The 17,584-nt window shown below is 51.5% G+C and overlaps 2 protein-coding genes across 5 annotated transcripts; one reads left to right on the forward strand and one right to left on the reverse strand.

The window, feature by feature from the left end:
• The first annotated feature begins 829 nt into the window (after positions 1-829).
• Positions 830-3,374, forward strand: LOC127317958 (uncharacterized). Of its 3 annotated transcripts, none has more exons than XM_051348559.2 (8): positions 830-1,158; positions 1,243-1,351; positions 1,466-1,598; positions 1,689-1,740; positions 1,835-1,981; positions 2,073-2,184; positions 2,487-2,613; positions 2,703-3,374. In XM_051348559.2, exons 1-8 carry the CDS (start codon positions 943-945, stop codon positions 3,157-3,159), a joined length of 1,353 nt encoding a protein of 450 aa, XP_051204519.1. In that variant the 5' UTR covers positions 830-942; the 3' UTR covers positions 3,160-3,374. The 3 variants fall into 3 exon arrangements, with proteins under 3 accessions (XP_051204519.1, XP_051204520.1, XP_051204521.1); XM_051348560.2 differs by having other exon boundaries at positions 1,844-1,981; XM_051348561.2 differs by having other exon boundaries at positions 1,856-1,981.
• A 381-nt stretch (positions 3,375-3,755) lies between these two features.
• On the reverse strand, positions 3,756-7,199 carry LOC127317957 (ATPase 6, plasma membrane-type). Of its 2 annotated transcripts, none has more exons than XM_051348557.2 (3): positions 6,965-7,199; positions 4,349-6,871; positions 3,756-4,220 (listed from the first exon to the last, which is right to left on the reverse strand). In XM_051348557.2, the coding sequence occupies exons 1-3, from the start codon at positions 7,010-7,012 to the stop codon at positions 3,951-3,953; spliced, it is 2,841 nt and encodes a 946-aa protein (XP_051204517.1). In that variant the 5' UTR covers positions 7,013-7,199; the 3' UTR covers positions 3,756-3,950. The 2 variants fall into 2 exon arrangements, with proteins under 2 accessions (XP_051204517.1, XP_051204518.1); XM_051348558.2 differs by having other exon boundaries at positions 4,170-4,258.
• Between the last annotated feature and the right edge of the window lie 10,385 nt (positions 7,200-17,584).

The following is a 17,584-nucleotide window of genomic DNA, read 5'->3' on the forward strand; positions in this document are numbered from 1 at the left end:
CTATTCAATAAATGTTTCTCAACCCTAAATACCCAAACAACCCAGTTAGTCCATTGGTCCAACTATGCGTGTTACCTATCTCAATGTGTCATGCTATTATTACACTCTTATTATTGCTTATTATTAATGTATCGAACTGCATTTTGACTATCGTGATGTTATGCGAGGATGCAAACTGTTGTGTTGTACTCCCTCCGGTTCAGTTTATAAGGCACACACGTAGATTAAGAAAAACTTTGACCATTAATTTAGTCAACAAAATATGAATTATGTGTCACAAAAATTATACCGTTAGAAACTTCTCTTGAATATGAATCCAACGGTATAACTTTTGTGGCATATATCTTATATTTTGTTGACAAAATATATAGTCAAAGTTTTTCTTAAACGACGTGCACGCCTTATAAGTGTTCAAATTTGGATATGGTATAGCATTACACATTTTTTGGTCATGTTTTTTACATAAAAAACAAACTTCTAATTTTATGTGTGTATTTATTCGATTATCTGCAACTGATCTAAGTCCTCTCCACAAATGCTCCATATATGTAATAATCCAGTATAACCCGCATTCGAATCCATTTCCAATTATTATCCTTTCGGATTCGAATCCGTAAAAAATTAAGGTAAATATATGAAAATAGCAATCTCCGATCGGTTTATGTTTTTTTAGGGATATTTATACCTACCCAGGTTCAAACTTTGAATTTTCGCTACTGCAGTTGCCACATTCTCTTCCGGTCGGCCCAATGCCAAGTCCTCAACTGCGCATGTCTCTGCATGTTAGAGGCCTTATTAGCCCAACCCACACTAGAAGTCGCACCATTCTTCTTCGGGCCGAGCTTCTCGCTTGCGCCGTCGCACCGCCCGCCGTTCTCCTATCCGTAGCAGCAGCAGCAGCCGCCGCCCCTCCTCCCCTCGACCGGAGCCGAGACCGCCGCTATGCCGCCGCCTCGCAGTCACGGCCCGCCGCTACCATTTTCCCCTCCTCCCGTTTCCCGCTTCCTCCGGAGCCTCCGCTCGTGCTCCAGAAGAGCTGTCACATCCGCCGGCGCCTCCTCCCCGCCGCCGTCTCCTGCAGGATGCCGCCGCCCTCTCCGCTACGCCGTGCTCGGCGCCGGCTTCGCGGGGCTCTCCGTCGCGTGGCACCTCCTCAAGGTCCTCTCCTCTTTCTCGGTCCTGGCCTTCTTTCATTGTCAAATACAGCATCGCCTGAAACCGACCGACGGTGTCTGGCTGCAGCATAGCCCCAAGGATTCACGCGTGTCGGTGGACGTCTACGACGAGAACGGCGTGGGGGGCGGCGCCTCGGGAGTCTCGGGAGGACTTCTACATCCCTACTCGCCGAAAGGTCTCCTCCATCACTGTCCCTGCAACCATTTCAATACCAGTGTCACTCAGTTCTGCTCTAATTATGTGAGCAGCATAAGTTTGGTGCACACATGAATTTCTTGCTTAACTGCAGCCAAGCTTCTCTGGAGGGGAGCTGAATTCTGGAAAGAGAGTATGGATCTCCTGCGCAGCGCAGAGCAAGCGAATGGAACCGCTGGATCCGAGGATGGGGCTAGTCAAGATGATGAGGCCCTCATCTGGAGAAGGCAATCAGCTGTTCCTTGTAGCTACCATATTCTTACCGTTTGTTTTTGTTGATTTTTTACCTATCGATGACGATACATTTTACTGAGCAGGGGAATTTTGCGGCCACCTACGACAGAGAAGGCTGCTGATATATTGCTAGAGGTACTGCTGGATTGAGATTATGAAGCTATGCTCAGGTGCCTCTTTTTTGTGCTTTCTTGTGTGTGATTTTGATGCTTCGGCCTATTCGAGTTAGAATGCTCAGAGTTGCCTCCAGAGTTGCAGCCTTCAAGTTCTTGATTCGGATGCTGCACAAAGACTGATCCCTGGGTTACGTGTTCCGCTCAACCTTGCCGTTTATATGCCACTAGCGCTGAACATTAACCCTAAGAAGTATCTACAGGTGCTACACATCTTCGTGCTTTGTTTCACCTATGTTTTTGTCGTCTTATATTCTTGATATACCGAGTCACTTCATTCTTGTGTTTTTGTAGGCATTGTTCTGTGCATGCCAAAATATGGCTGAGGAAGCATCCGTTTCACCCACTGAACAAAAAGAGTTCAAGCTGTACAAGGAACATATTGATAATCTACAGAAATTGTCAGGTAACATACTCACTCAGTCCGCAAAATAAGCACGAGAAATTACTTTAAACAAACCTAAACTTGACGATATGCCCCATCAGATGTTGGCTTTCCATTTAGATTATTCTGAATTAAGTACATATGAATGTACTACCTGAAGCTAAAGTGAAGTTTTGCACTCTTTGCCAATTTACAAATATTAATTGAGCAGCTCCTCTTAACAAGTACTCCAGTATATTGAAATAATAATTTAAGGTCAAATGAAGTTATTGTTTTACAGTATGAACTATTTCCCCCCTAAAGACGCTATCAAATGTGAGTAGGTGATTATGATTCAGTTATCGTCTGCCTTGGGGCCAAAGCGACATTACTTCCAGAACTCACAAATAAGCTACCTCTTAGAAACTGCAGAGGAGTTATTGCTGAATTCCAGCTGCCATTGGAGACAATGTAAGGCATCACTGTGAGTTGAACTGAAAGTCATTAGTCACTACAGCACCAGCTGGAACTATCTGATGGCTGCGTTTTCTTTTTGCCAGGGAAAAATATGGCAGTCAAAGTCCTTCAATCTTATCTGACGCATGGCTGGCTTTCCAAGGTCCCTGTACCGTTTCTATTGGCTCAACCTGGCAATGGAAGCCTGACAATTATGCATCAAGTGTATCTGATGAAGAAGCTCTTACTGCAACACAAGAGCTGCTCCCAAAAGCTTCTGCTGTTTATCCAGGAATAAGTAAATGGGATTATGTAGGAGCAAGAGCTGGGATAAGAGCCATGCCTCCACTGACAGCTAATGGATCTTTGCCTTTGTTGGGCTGTTTAAATGACGTAATAGGCGAGAGGAGCAATTGTGCTTTCTGGCTAGTTGGTGGCCTTGGTGCCAGGGGCCTTCTGTACCATGGTTTAGTTGGAAAGCTGACTGCCAAAGCTGTAGTTTCTGGTGATGAAACCATAATACCTTCTGAGTTCACTTGCTGGAAGGTGAGCAAGGCTTAGCGTTGACCATTGTGTTGTTCTACCATGTTATTTGTAGGATATTGGTATTAGAGAAAAAGAAAGCCTTGAAGCTTGAGCATGAGTTGGGGAGACCAAGAGGGGTGCAATTCTTATATGATGGGCTGGTGCTGGTGCATATCAAAACCTGAAACCATTTGCTCAATAAATAGACACAAATATCACAATGGAATGCCCAACTTGTGTTCTGATGACCATTTTGAAAGCCTGTGATGGAAGCCTGTTCAAGACGCAAAACATGCGTCTTGACCTAAATCATGCTTAGAGCTTAGGGTTACTAAACTGCACCTAATGCACATGTAGGACTCTCGTAGTTTGCTTTAGTTACTTTTTTTTTAACTTTTCGTACCATCTTTTCCGTAAACCTGTGGGATATGAGTTTATGAGTTTTGTGTGGGTAGATGTAAATCAGTAAAATGTTCTCATATATTAATAGAACTATCTGTTAATTTTGAGTTATGGGCTGTGTAATTAAATGGCTAGGAAAGATCTTGGACATATAGGGGATGCGTAGTGACAGGTTCCATAGCTCACAATAAAAGCAGCAGCCAGAGAAGCATGAAATGGGTGACAATATGTTCATGCAAATGCACCGTTCCCACACACTTGTATTAGAGACAATGAGATATAGAGCACAAGAAAACCTATGCAGCAGTTCAAAGAGAATGTATACATACACAGCATAGTTGTACAAGCTGCTCTTCCCGCTCAAAACCACACAACACAACGTGACAACGACCCGACGGGAACATCAACAGAAGGAAGGCCACTGTCTAGACGGTGTAGCTCTGCTGAATGGTGTCGATGTCGATACCCTTCTGCTTCACCACCGACTCGACATGTCCCTTGAGCGTGTGCAGATCCCGGAGCCTGGCGATCTCAGCACGCTTGGCAGCCTGCTCGGCGATGGCGGAAAGCTCTTCCTTGTTGTTGAGGAGGTCGGAAGTGGGCGGCTGGCTGAGGCCGTGGAGCGTCCTCTGTTGCGCAGCCCACTGCGCCTCCCGCTCGCCCCTGCCGTAGTCCTTCTTGTTGGTGAACGCCGTCTGTGCCAAGATCACAAACACCCAGAAGAAATGTCTCACTGGGACGACCACAAAAATGAGAAATCAATCAAGATCACGCAACAATGGCGACGATGCACGCGTGAACAATGGTGATCTCGCTAGCTTGCCTTGTTCTGGACGTTGTCCCAGCCCTTGCCGCTGAGCGAGTACCGGATGATGAACTTGAGCACGTCCAGCGGGATGTAGGTGACGATACTGAAGATCCAGATGGCGCCGCCCCATGACCACCCGATCCCCTGCATGTCGCAGAACTCCCAATTGGCGTACACGGCGATCGTCGTCGCCACCAGTTGCGCGGCGAAGAAGGCGAAGAGCAGGAGGAACCCCGGTCGCTCCACGAACGACCAGCTCCGTGACCGTGTGACGAAGATGAGCGCCTGGCTAATGATGCTGACCTGCAGGTACAGCGCCGCCATGAGCTGCCTGTTGTTGTCCCGGATCGGCGCCACCCCGAACGTTTCCGTGAAGAAGTCTGTGTCGTGGGCGAGGTAGAAGAAGATCACGGTCACGAGTGCCATGTAGGTGCCGAGCACCACTCCCGTGGCGAAGATCTCGTCGAGCTTCCAGGAGTCTGGCTTCGGCGATGGCTTCACACGGTCCTTGGAGATGGTCATGATGGTGCCGTCGTTGAGGATGGCGATGATGAGCACCATGAAGGGCGCGAAGTCGAACTTCCAGATGAGCGCTACGAGGAGGAACCCCAGCACGATCCGGATGGTGATGGACACGGCGTAGATGGTGTAGTTCTTCATCCTCTGGAAGATGGCGCGGCTGGTCAGCACGGCACTCACGATGACGCTCAGCCCGGGCTCCGTCAGCACGATGTCCGACGCCGACCGGGCCGCGTCCGTCGCGTCGTCCACGGCTATACCAATGTCGGCCTTCTTCAGCGCCGGCGCGTCATTCACACCGTCGCCAGTCATCCCGACGATGTGCTTCTTGTCCTGGAGCCGCTTCACGATCTCGTATTTGTGCTCCGGGAACACCCCGGCGAACCCGTCGGCTTTCTCGATGAGCTCGTCGATGGGGAGGCCATCGACGGGGACGTTCTTGTCGCCGAGGAGGGCGGTGGACGGGTACATGTTGGTGCCCATGCCGAGCCGCCGCCCGGTCTCCTTCCCGATGGCGAGCTGGTCGCCGGTGATCATCTTGACGTTGACGCCCAGGTGGAGCGCGCGGCGGATGGTCTCCGCGCTGTCGTGCCTCGGAGGGTCGAACAGAGGGAGCAGCCCGATGAATTGCCATGGGTCGCCGGCGCTCTCCTTGCTCTTCTCTGGGACCTGCTGGTAAGACACCCCGAGCGACCGGAGGCCACGGTCGGCGTACTGGTCAATAAGCGCGTGCACCTTCTTCTCGGCGTCTGGCGCCATGTTGCAGAGCTCGATGATCTGCTCGGGCGAGCCCTTGCTGACCCTGTGCCAGTCGCCGTTTCCATCGATGTATGTGATGGCCGTGCGCTTGTCGACCGGGTTGAATGGAAGGAAATGTACTTCCTGGATGCCGGCGCGGGCCTCCTTGGGGTCGGCGAGCATGTTGACGATGCAGGTGTCGATAGCGTCCTGGTTCTCGACGCGGGACGCCCTGGCGGCGTAGAGGAGCACCATATCCTTGTCGACGCCCTTGGAGCAGACCTCGATGAGGGTCTTGTCGACGGTGAGCTTGTTGAGCGTGAGCGTGCCGGTCTTGTCGCTGCAGAGCACGTCCATGCCGGCCATCTCCTCAATGGCAGTCATGCGCTTGGTGATGGCGCCCTGCTGCGACAGCCGGTGGGAGCCGATGGCCATGGTGACGGAGAGCACGGTGGGCATGGCGATTGGGATCCCACCAATGAGCAGCACAAGGAGGTTGTCAATGCCGTCACGGTACGCGCGGTGCTGGATCGGGTACATGACGATCACCTCCACGAACATGCCGGCAGCGATGGAGATGATGCAGAAGTTGCCGATGGCCGTGAGGACCTGCTGGAAGTGTCCCACGTTGTTGGTGCTGTCCACGAGGTGCGCCGCCTTGCCGAAGAAGGTGTGCACGCCCGTGGCGATGACGACGGCCTCGATCTCGCCCTGCTTCACCGTGGATCCCGAGAACACCTCCTGCCCGGCGTACTTGTTCACCGGCATCGACTCTCCCGTGAGCGCCGACTGGTCGATCTTGAGCGCGTCGCCCTCGAGCAGCCTGGCGTCGGCGGGGATGATGTCGCCGAGCTTGATGCTGATGATGTCGCCGGGCACGAGGATAGCGGCGTCCTGCTCCTCCCACCTGCCGTCCCTGAGCAGCTTGGTCTTGGGCGCGAGGCCAGCCATGAGCGCGGCGGCGGCGTCCCCTGCGTTGGACTCCTCGATGTAGCTGATGGTGGAGTTGATGAAGAGCAGGGAGACGATGCCGACGAAGTCCTGCCAGTCCGGAGGCCTGCCGCCGCCGTTGGCGAGCGCGATGGCCATGATGGCGGCGATCTCCATGACCCAGGACAGGGGGTTCCACATGAAGCCCAGGAACTTGAGCAGCTTGCTCTCCTTCTTCTCCTCCAGCTTGTTGGGCCCGAAGAGCTTGAGCCGGTTCTCCCCCTCGGCGCCGCTCAGCCCCTTCTTGTCGCATTTCAGCGTCTTGAACACCTCCTCCACCGGGACCGTCGACTGCAAATTAATCAAACCAATCAACCAGGAGGACAGGATGAGAAGAAATTAAGGAAGGACCGAAGGATGGATCAATGGCGACGATGGACGTACCAGGTCGACGGTCTCGTTGCGGACGTCCTCGAGGGAGAGGGACGCCATGGCTGATTAGCTAGTGTTTATTATTGTTTATTTATTAGAGCTAGCTACGGCGGGGGCCGGCGGTGGCGCGGCGCCGGCGCTCACCCACGAAGGGGAGGCCTTGTTGGGGTGGGCACGGAGGGAGGGCGGGGGCAAGCGCTGCCTGGCTGCCTTCCTCCTCTCTCCGTGGGAATGGAGGGGATGGCCATGGCGTCCTCGCTGCCATCTTATAGCTGCGTCGTGCGGTTGACGACATCGTCGCGACGAACGCGCGGACGGGAGGTTTTCGCGCGCGGGCGGGCGGGCGCCCATGGATTACATGCGTCCCGAGCTTCGTGGAGCGCCATTGGCTTTGCCTCTTGACGGTCTCGCGCGCCAGCCTGGTCGCCATTAGTGCCGTTGCGCCTACCCGAATGGCCCGATTGTAGGGGCTGAGCCGGTTTGTAGTTTGCTATTTCCGCAGGAGCCTGTACAAACTACAAACCGCGCTCAAAAATGGTCTGCAACAGTTCAACTCTCTGTGCCGATTGCTAAAAGATAAAACACATCTCTCTGTGCCGATGAGAGAGTCGAGGAGCGAGCAAGGTGAGGTACTAGGTGGTATATATAGTTTTTTCCATCAAAAGTATCGTATCGTAGGATCATATGGTAGTATTAAGATACTATGAGATTGTTATTTTTTTAAAAAAATACAATCGATTTATGTATTAAATAAAATAGTTACCTAGTACATTTTTTTGGAAAACATAGTATCATGTCGTAGTAACCAAACCACCGTGCGCTCTTGAAAGTGGTGCCCGAGGGCATATCCTAGTAACGGGAGGACACACCTTGTCACCGAAAAGTACTTGTTATCAGTGGCCTATGGTTAGAAAAATAATAAATGTAACATCTCCATGACGAGGGAAAAATGTTAGGTTTAGTTCCACATTGAAAATTGACTGTGGACGAGACCAACTTATAAGGTGTGGAAGCAAACCTCACCCATCATGCTAGTCTTTTGGGTTGAGTTATGCTTGAGCCCTAATCTACTTGTTAATTTAAGTGAAACGGGTCCGGTAGGGCGTTAATTCATGTGCGATCAACTGAGCCAAATTGGTGTGCGCTCTAACATGTACCGCTTATGAGGGCTATTTAAACGTCGTGGATAGCACCACTGATGTGGCACCAAAAGTTTTTTACAAATATCGTGGCTCACCTTGTTAGCTTTTCAAGAAGATCCACATGGCAATGAGGCTTGACCTTTGAAACATTCACTCCCATGCTATACTTCGCCGAAACACATAGCCCAGGCTCTCTCAATCTAACCCCCCCCCCCCCCCCCCCCCCCACACTAAAGGAAAAAACATACCTCTGCCCATTGCCGCTCTCCAACTTCAAAACCCGCCTCTTCAACCGTCCCCACTCTGCAACATGTGGCATCACCACTCTAACATTGCTCATCCCCACCTCTTCCCAAGGCACATCGTTGTTCTCCACCACCGACTCGACACCTCCTTGGCCACCTTTGCCTCAACACATTCTCGGCTGCAATCGATGAAATGTTTGATGAAATTCTCCAATTATTGGACAAATCATTTCTAAAGGGAATAAAAGTGCCCAACACATATTACGAATTCGGTAGTTTTTCAAAGATGCAGGGATTGAATAGAATATAACAACATAAATGCATGTCATAAATGATTGTGTATTATATAGTAAAGATCTTGAACATCCAAATGAGTTCCACTTGTGGCTTATCAAGGTGGAAGTGCAAGAAGTTAATTACCGATGGGAAGCATATGCATATTGTACATCATAATCGAGATGCAGTGTGCGTGTGTGTGCGCGTGCGTGCGCGTGGGTGTGTGTGCGCGCGTGTGTGTGAACATGAGTTGAAGAGGAAGTTTAAGAAAACGCAGGGAGAAGAAGACAACACCCAGTGAGGGGAGCGGATTATCCGACCTGACGGGGCACAAACCATCCGGCCCTCCCTCACCAAGACTCTCCCACATGCACCCACGACCACAGTGAGGACGGATCATCCAGGCCAGAGGATATCGAAATACCCCCCCACCCCACTAGGACGGCGCCATCTCCCAGTAAGGGGGTGGACATAGGGCGGAAGTTTCACCCCCGGATATTCCCAATATCGGGGGTGGGGATATTTGGCCTACTCGTCTACTACGCCAGGCCTGGATTACCCCCCCCCCCCCATAACTCCGGATGATCCAGCCCGCCGACTACATAATGGCCACTTCAGCGTGTGACCCTATAAATAGGGGTCTTCTTCCCGAGCCATAAATAGAATTTGGAACAGTGTCTCTCCTCCATTCTTTCTAAGATTCAAATCCGTGGATCTCCCTCCCTAGCCAGCCAAATCATCGAATACTTTGGGATTTGACGGAGGAGGGATCGATCTACCTATCTATCCAAGAAATTTTGGATTCCCCCAACTTTTCCTTTGTGTGGATCTTAGAACCCTAGATCTTCTTTTGTGGAGGTCCTTGTTGAGAGTGCATCTAGAGGATAGCTTGTTGTTTTACTAGCTCTAGATGATGTTGGGAGCCTCCAAGTTGTATGTGGAGTCTTGCCCAACCTTCTGTGAAGGTTAGCTGCCTTGAACGACCTTGCTTAGTAGAGAAGTCGGTACACCTTGATGGTGTGCTCACTGGGGAAGAAGGTGGCGCCTTTGTGGTGGCTGGTGGCCTTCGTGGCACCACACCTCCCAACGTAGACATACTTCCCTTGGGAAGGAACAACGGGAATCATCTCGCGCGTGTCGTCTCTATTCGGGTCTGGTTGTGTCATTTCCTTTACCTTCCACTATTTACCCATTGTTGTTTTGTTGTTGCTTGTACCTTGTTGCATCATACAGGATCATAGCATTACTCAAGTTTCTCACTTTACTTTCTTGCATAGCCAAAAAATTGAAAAAGACTAAAAGTTGAGTAGTGTATATTCACCTCCTCTAGTCGCTCACCTACCTGTTCAATTGGTATCAGACCCTCGAGTCTTATTCGGGATTAACCTCCTAAGAGAATGGGTGAAGAGGTGGGTAACAAGGGTAGTGAAACACCGATGGAGCAAGTAGCTCCGCCGGCTACGGTTAGCATTCCGGGTACGCTGGATGACATCAAGCAATTGGAGTCATCCATCATGGTTGTAATGCATGTCATGCTTGCGGGGTTCCATGGTCCCAAAGAAAATCCCACTCCAAGTGCCGGGGCTTCTTCCTCAAAAGCTTATGCTCTTAATCCACTCATTGAGTTTGTCCCCGCAAAGCGAAAGCCTCTCGAGGAGGAAAAGGTGGGACACACCGGCACTTCCACTCCTAAGGGAAATGAAGATCCCATGAACAATAGAGATTCAGAGGATAGTCAAGCGGTGCCACCACCAAATAACTATACTCCTAGTCTCCATATTCCTATGCATCATATTGTTTCATAAGGTTCTCCACACGCTCTTGATTCATCTAGTTTTGCAAATTTTTAATTTTTGATGCAATCACATATTCATATATAGCTCTTCACCTGAACTTTGGAGGATAATCAAGGAGGGCTTCAAGCCATACAATCTCGACAATCTCACGTGAAGGGAGGTGTTTGATGACCAACTCAACTCCACCGCTCTTCACATGATCCATTTGACATTGAATCCCAAGAACCATGCTTACATCCTCTCTTGCAAACCACCAAGGAGGCGTGGGACCAACTCGAGAATCTCTTCCTCAACAATGAGAGCACACAAAGCTCACAGTTCGATTAGGTCAGCACCACCGCGGATAGCTTTGTCATGATTGAAGGGGATACCGCCGAAGACATGTACCAGTGCCTTACCGCTTTGCACAGGAGGCCGAAGAAGAGGCAGGGGAGTGCCAGCCGGTGCTCGCACCACCACCCACCGGCCTGCACACCACCACACCCACCACACCCACCACAAGCGCCCACAAACCCCCCAACTCGCCCAAGCCGCGCCTTCAACAAGGATCACAGAACTAGCGGCGCTGTCGTGGCCCAATCAGCGATTTGGGCTTTCATCCGGGGAGAAAGGGGAAGGAAGAGGGAGAAGACGCACCACAACAGCGCCCCTAGGGAGGAATACGACGCGCTGAGACGTCACCGCCATCGAGACCAGACTACCAATATGGGATTTCTCCCGGTCGTCGATCCCCACCGCCAGCACCCGTCTAGATCGGGATTCGGAGGCACTGGCCGCAGATCAGATGGGATGGGACGACACTGGGGGTGAGAGGGGCTAGAGCTTTAGATCTGGCACCCGCCGGCTCCTCGCCGTCTGAACGGCCACGGAGCATACCCGCGCAAGCACCGCTCGTCGTCAAGCCGGTGTCGCCTCTCCACGAGGCCGCCACCTCGCTTTCTGAAGCCCTCCGCGGGGAAGCGGCGAAGACCCCGCCACCACCGTCCTTGGCGAGCCGACGGGCTTTCTGGGTGGCTGTCTCTGGTGGAGGTGAGGGGAGGGGTGGTAGGAGGAGAGGGGCGACGGTGGGCTTGGGTTGGGGGACTTCGGTGTCGCCCGAGGAGAGCGACACGGCAGGCGTGAGCTTTCAAACAGAGGAGTTGTTGTCGCTGCAGCAGATCCAATAAATTGTGAAACCGAGATCTGCTCTGTCAGACGCGAGTCAGACCAAACTTGTCTTGTGGTACCGCTAGAGTTGTTCTAACTCAGTTATTACAACACTAACTAATATAATTTTTGCATATCAATAGAGTGTCGCTAACCAACTCCCGTCCTCGTGCGGCGCCGCCGTGCCCGCACCGAGGCGCCCCAGCTGCCCTCTCCCCTCTGCCCTCTCCCCTCCGCCAACGCCGAGGACGACACCCGGGCAAAGCCCAGCGGCACGGCGGCGGCGGCTTCTCCTCATGCGACAGCAGGTCCATGGCGGCGGCGACTTGATCTGGATCCCGCCGACAGTGGGGGCAGACGAATGGCGGCAGGTTCTCCTCCGTTTGATCGTAGTCGTTCGGTGGGTCGGCAGGAGGCGGTCAGCCTCTTGCTCTTCTCGTCCGACGGTGGAAAATTGTGGAGGATGATTTGGCTTTGGCTCTGCACCACGAGGATGCCCGGGGTGACAATCCGAGGCTTGGCGGTGGTGGCCTCTTACTTCGCCGGAAGTGGTCGGCCGGATTGGGGCTAGTTGTGGCGATCTCCTGATCTCACATCTAGTCCTAGCAGCGAGTTGGGGATGCACGGCTGCCGGTGAGAACCGTGCTCCGATCCTGGTCATGGCGGGCGATGGCGATGTCGCGCGTCGTATCCTTCTTTAAGGCATCGCCTTCGCAGTCTGTATCTTCTCACTCGTGCATCCTAGATCCGGATCTCCCGGATCGGATGATGATGGCGCTTTCTGCGTCATTCTACCTCTTGAGGCATCATTTTTGGAGCAGCTGCTGGATGGAGGTGGATCTTGGTAGATTGGTGTTCATCTACCACGTTGATGTTGATGATTCTCGACGGCGTGGAGCTGCAGGGTATCAAAAACGGGTGCGGACTGCTAGACGCGTGCAGGATGGTGGAGCCGTCTGGTGTCATGCTGGCATCGACGGCGGGTCTGGCAAGATCAATGCGGTAATCCCTCTTGAAGATGGGTGTGAGGAAGACAGCGGTAGCGATTTCTGTGGCATGTGTACTGGCGTGCGCTTAGGGTTCGCTTGACTGGTTATGCTTCTCACCCGCCAATGGGCGGCTTGGGAAGGCATTCAGTTTTAGATGATGTGTGTTGGTGTATTGTCAGGGTAATGGCCATGTTCATGGTCAACCCCTTCATCGCTCTTGTAGGCATAGCGAGTTGTCAGTGGAAACGTGGCTTCGAGTTGATCTTTGTATCTCCTTGTAAGGCTTTGCGAATAATTTAATAAAAAAACGGTGTGCATTTTTTGGATGCAGAGGCTGGGGCGATGCTCCCATTTCGACTTTTTTTTTTTTTGATCAAGGCAGTTAAACTAATTAGACTCAAACATATTAAGGCAAGATCGTTGCCAACCAACTAACCAAGAATCACTAAACGAGGTTTAAGTCCTCAGGTACACATCTAAAAGAGGAAGGCGCCAGAGCGGCGGCCGTGTGCTGGCGAAGGCGGATCACGCCGGCCGACGACTTAACTCTCGGGTGGGCACGTTGACGACCCGTATGCTCATCTTCTTGACGGCCGCAGTCACCTCCGCTTCGACTTCAGCGTCGTCCTCGCCATGTCATTGATGCTTGGCGGGGCTTCCTTGAGCTTGCGGGGCAAACCTATGGCGCGCTCAGGGTCCTTTGGTGTCTCCCGGCACTCTGACATCGGAGTTTCTTGGTTGGAGCCGCTAGGTTTCGATGTTGGCCTGGGCAACGGAGCCGCCGTATTCAAGTTGGGTTCCTCTGAGACGGCTGGAGTCGACGTTGCAGACGTATTCCGGCTGCTCCTAAAGTGCTCGTCGGCCATAGCCTTCCAGCTCTTGTACAGGCTAATGGCGAGCTGGCGCACCTGCTCTGAGGCATGCTTCCTCAGAACACCGACGGCCCGGCCGATCTTGGTCGCCTCCAGCGTCTCGAAGGTCATCCGCACCGCCTTGAGCGCCCGGAGCGATTCGATCACGGCGTCTTCAGACATCGCGCCGCCCACGAGCAGGCTGTTGATCCTCGCGACCTGCTCGCTCGCCGGTATGTCAGGCTCGTCGACAGCTGCAGAGGCTTTGGCGGCATGGAGCATCTGTATAATGGAGTCCCGCCTCTGATCGAGCTCGTGCGGGTGAATCTGCGCCGCGACGGCGATGGCGTCCCTGATGACCTCAAAGATGTCGTCGGAGCCAAGTGAGAGCAAAAACTCCATCCGGCTGGCCGGGCTCATCTGATCACCGGCCGCCATTGCAAATCGGTGCGACGTGCGCGCGGAGTCTTGGTGTGGTTACGGTGCTGACTGCTGAGAGCTGCGACTTGCGGGCAATCGACGAGATCAGCTTGTAGAGCTTACGTTGCGGCCAGGCCAGCCAACTTTTATGGAAGAAGGGGCCGGGGTTCGCACACCGATGAGGAGATATTGGGCAGTGTGCGAGTCGGAATCCGGAATCGGCACTGGAACTTTTGGCGCCGGAGGTCTGTTAGGCAATCCGGATGCGACTCCAGTTCCAACTCCGAACAACGTAGGTCAGCTATGCATTTGGAGGAGAGCGGTGATCGATTCTCTGCATCTAGAGAAAAACACGATGTGGACATCTATAATACTCAACCATGCGGGCTGTTTGAATTGAATGTGATGAAGGTGAAATACGAGTGGACAAAACCTTCCCAAAACCTGAATCTATCATGGAGATAATGTGAAAGAAGGACCTCATTAATCATATTACCTCATACTGTAACATGTTATTTAGACACTCAAACTTAGCCCGGCCAACGGACATATTGTGTTAGCCGGTCTCCCCACGGTCTAATACGGAGGCACGGTCTAATAGGGAGGGACCGCAAACGGACCACTTCCCAACACTGGTGGAAAAAGGGCCTTTAATTCCGGTTGGCAACAGCCATTAATACCGGTTGTGCAACCGGTATTAAACATGCGGGACTAAAGCCCCCCCCCCCCCCCCCTAGTCGCGGTTGGTTACGAACCGCGACTAAAGGCCCGTCCACGTGGGCGTCAGGCGATGGTCGGGGCGGAGGACCTTTAGTCGCGGTTCTTCTGGCCAACCGCGACTAAAGGCCGCCGCAGGTTTAGGGTTTTAGCCCCCCCCCCCCCCCCCTAAACCTGGTTTATTTTTAATTTGTATTGTTTTATTTCTTTTGTGTTTTATTTTAATTTTGAAGGAGTTTCACATATTCTACGGTACTACATACATGCATATGAATGTACAATTTCAAAAAAAATTGAAATTAGAACCAAAAAGAATTCAAGAGGAATATACAATATATATTCAATATCATCGGATGACCATATACAATTTTGAACAAGTTTCCATACATAATTTAATGCATATGAAGTTCTGCGTCCTCTACATAGTGTTCTCCTTTAGGATCGACGACTTCCCTCGTGAACCATCCAGCTAGTTCCTCTTGAAGTGGTCGGAAGCGAGCTTCTGGACTAAGCATCTTCCGGAGGTTATTCCCCTTGACATTGTTATCACACGGAACCCGCTCAGAGGTGTATCTCCGGATCATCTCACAAACATAGTATCCACATAGATTGGTCCCCGGTGGCTGAATATCCCCAGTCGCAGCCACTGATCTTTTAAATTCTAGCTCTTTTTTGAATTCACCGACCTTTTCATCTACGAACCGTCTCCAAACCCTACGAGGCAAAGAAAATTAAATGAACAAGAGAGTTATTAGTTACTTGATATTAGGAAATGAACGAAATAGGCCGATCGATATAGAGCGCAAATGAATGAAAATAATTACTTCTGCATCATTCTTCTCATGTCGGCCCAAAGCTTTGCATCCAGAGTCAGAGAGTCGTGGTCGAGAACTGTGGAGGTGTGAAATTGAATTACTAGCAGAATCCAGTGGAACCTGCAGACACGATACATGCACAGTCATGCATAACTCATCGATTAGCCACATACCATGCATGGAGTAAACAAAAGAGAATGTGCTCAAGACAGAAACACTCACCCAAAATGGTAAGGAAATAGAATATCACTTTTGAGTTCCTGCTTTGTAAGAAACCGCCACAGGTCTTCCTCCACGTCGGCGGGGTGTTTTTCTAACACATATCCATTAACGATGTGTGGGTCAATGAACCCAACATCATGCATGTTCCTTACTCTGCATTCCTTAATCTTCATTCTGCATAATAGCGTACACAACAATATAGTTAGGACATATATATATTGCAGGCAATATGAACGAGATGGGGTAGAAATAAATCACTTACAGAACGTAGCAACTGATGATAGATTTGTCGAGCTCGCGCAGATTGAAAAGCTGGAACAATTCACTCAGATGAATTGTTACATAGTAATGTTTGAAGTGATGCTCATGTCTAACTTCCGCATAAATATTTTCTTTGACGTTTTTATTTTTTATGTAACCCTTGTACCATTTCAGCAAACTTTTCATTTGTGGAGGTAGATCCTCTTCCTGCGCAGACTCGACGAGAGGCCCATTCGGCACATATGTAATTACTACCACCTTCACTAGCGCCTCATCAAGGCCTAACAGTGCACGAAGAGTCATACCGATCAGGGCTGCTTGTTCTCTGGAACCCGTTACGGTCATTCCCTGTTCTGCCGCAGCTGCTATGATTGTGGGGTCCATTAGTTCAGCATCCGGACCGGCGGCTTTCACTATGAGCGGGGCGATCGATTGTTTACTTTGTTCCCCGAGCTGGGCAACTCGTTTCCCGCTTTTTTACTTGCTAATTTTTTCTCGGCCTCCTCCAGGGCTTTCTTCTCCTGCTTCTCCGCCAGCTCTTTCTTCTCCTTCAACATGAGTGCCTGCCTACGAAGTTCACGTGCATAGTCGTCAGGCAGATTCTTCGCGGCTTGGGACGGTGTGCTAAAAAATGACTTAGCCCACTTCTTTTCCTTGTCAGAATATACTGGCTTGGGCTCGGGCTCTCTTCTCGCCTGGCATTCCGCCCTCCATTTCTCATGGTGAGCAGCCGCGGCCGCGTCGACTTCCTCGGTACTACGTTCCCAAGGCCTCGTGGGGAGAGGCTTCAGTGATGGCTCCGGTACCTTTGTGGTCTTAGGTACATAAGGGTCCGGGTTAATAGTCCAGGACTGCTTCTGCTTCTTCGCCGGAGGTGGATTGGGGGGCGGCGTCTGCTTACCCGCCCGGGGCGGACTGGGGGGCGGCGGCTGCTTACCCGCCGGAGGTGAATTGGGGGGGCGGCGTCGGCTGACGTGAAGGAGGTGTAGGTGAAGCACCACCACCACCACCATCGCCACCGCCACCACCACCGTAGGGGGGTGGACTTGTTGGCCTTGGCGCCTCGTCTGGAAACTTGATAAACTTCTTTTGCCATAGAATGATATGGCGCTTGATATCGCCAAGTCTTCTCTCCCCTTCAGGTGTAGCAATGTCAATCTCCAGGTCCTCAAGCCCTTGTACTATGTCCTCCACCGTGACACGAGCATAGCCATCTTGAATGGGGTTGTTGTGGTGGAGTGCTCCAGGTTCACATGGTAAAGCACTGCTAATGGCTACCTTCATGGACATGTTCCCCATTGGATAATACAGATGACATTCTTTCATCTCCTTTACATCGTTCACGGGGTAGCGAGGAGGCTCCGGTGCAGTAATTTCGATCGCCGGAGGCTCCGGTGCAGTAATTTCGATCGTCGGTGCATGTGCATTAGCACCAGCCGGTGGGGCCTCCGTGGAAGCCACGCTGCTTCTCTGCTGCTGGCTTCCGACATCCGGTGGATGATCTTCATGCGTCCGAGTTGCCTCTCTTTCTTGTACTAGTACATCCACGGTTTTCTTCATCTCATTGAATTCTGATGCCAACCGCGCCATCTCATCTTTTTCCCGATCCGCCTTTCTCTTACGGCTTCTGTAACTGTAGGGGTCATTTTCCTGGGAAAACCCTTCTTCCCACGAAATGACGCCTTTGCCTCGTACACGTCCTCCGTGTTCAGGATTCCCGAGGGCTTTTGTCAGCTGGTCATTCTCTCTGTT

This window comes from Lolium perenne, chromosome 7 (genome assembly GCF_019359855.2).
Source record: "Lolium perenne isolate Kyuss_39 chromosome 7, Kyuss_2.0, whole genome shotgun sequence".
NCBI lineage: Eukaryota > Viridiplantae > Streptophyta > Magnoliopsida > Poales > Poaceae > Lolium > Lolium perenne.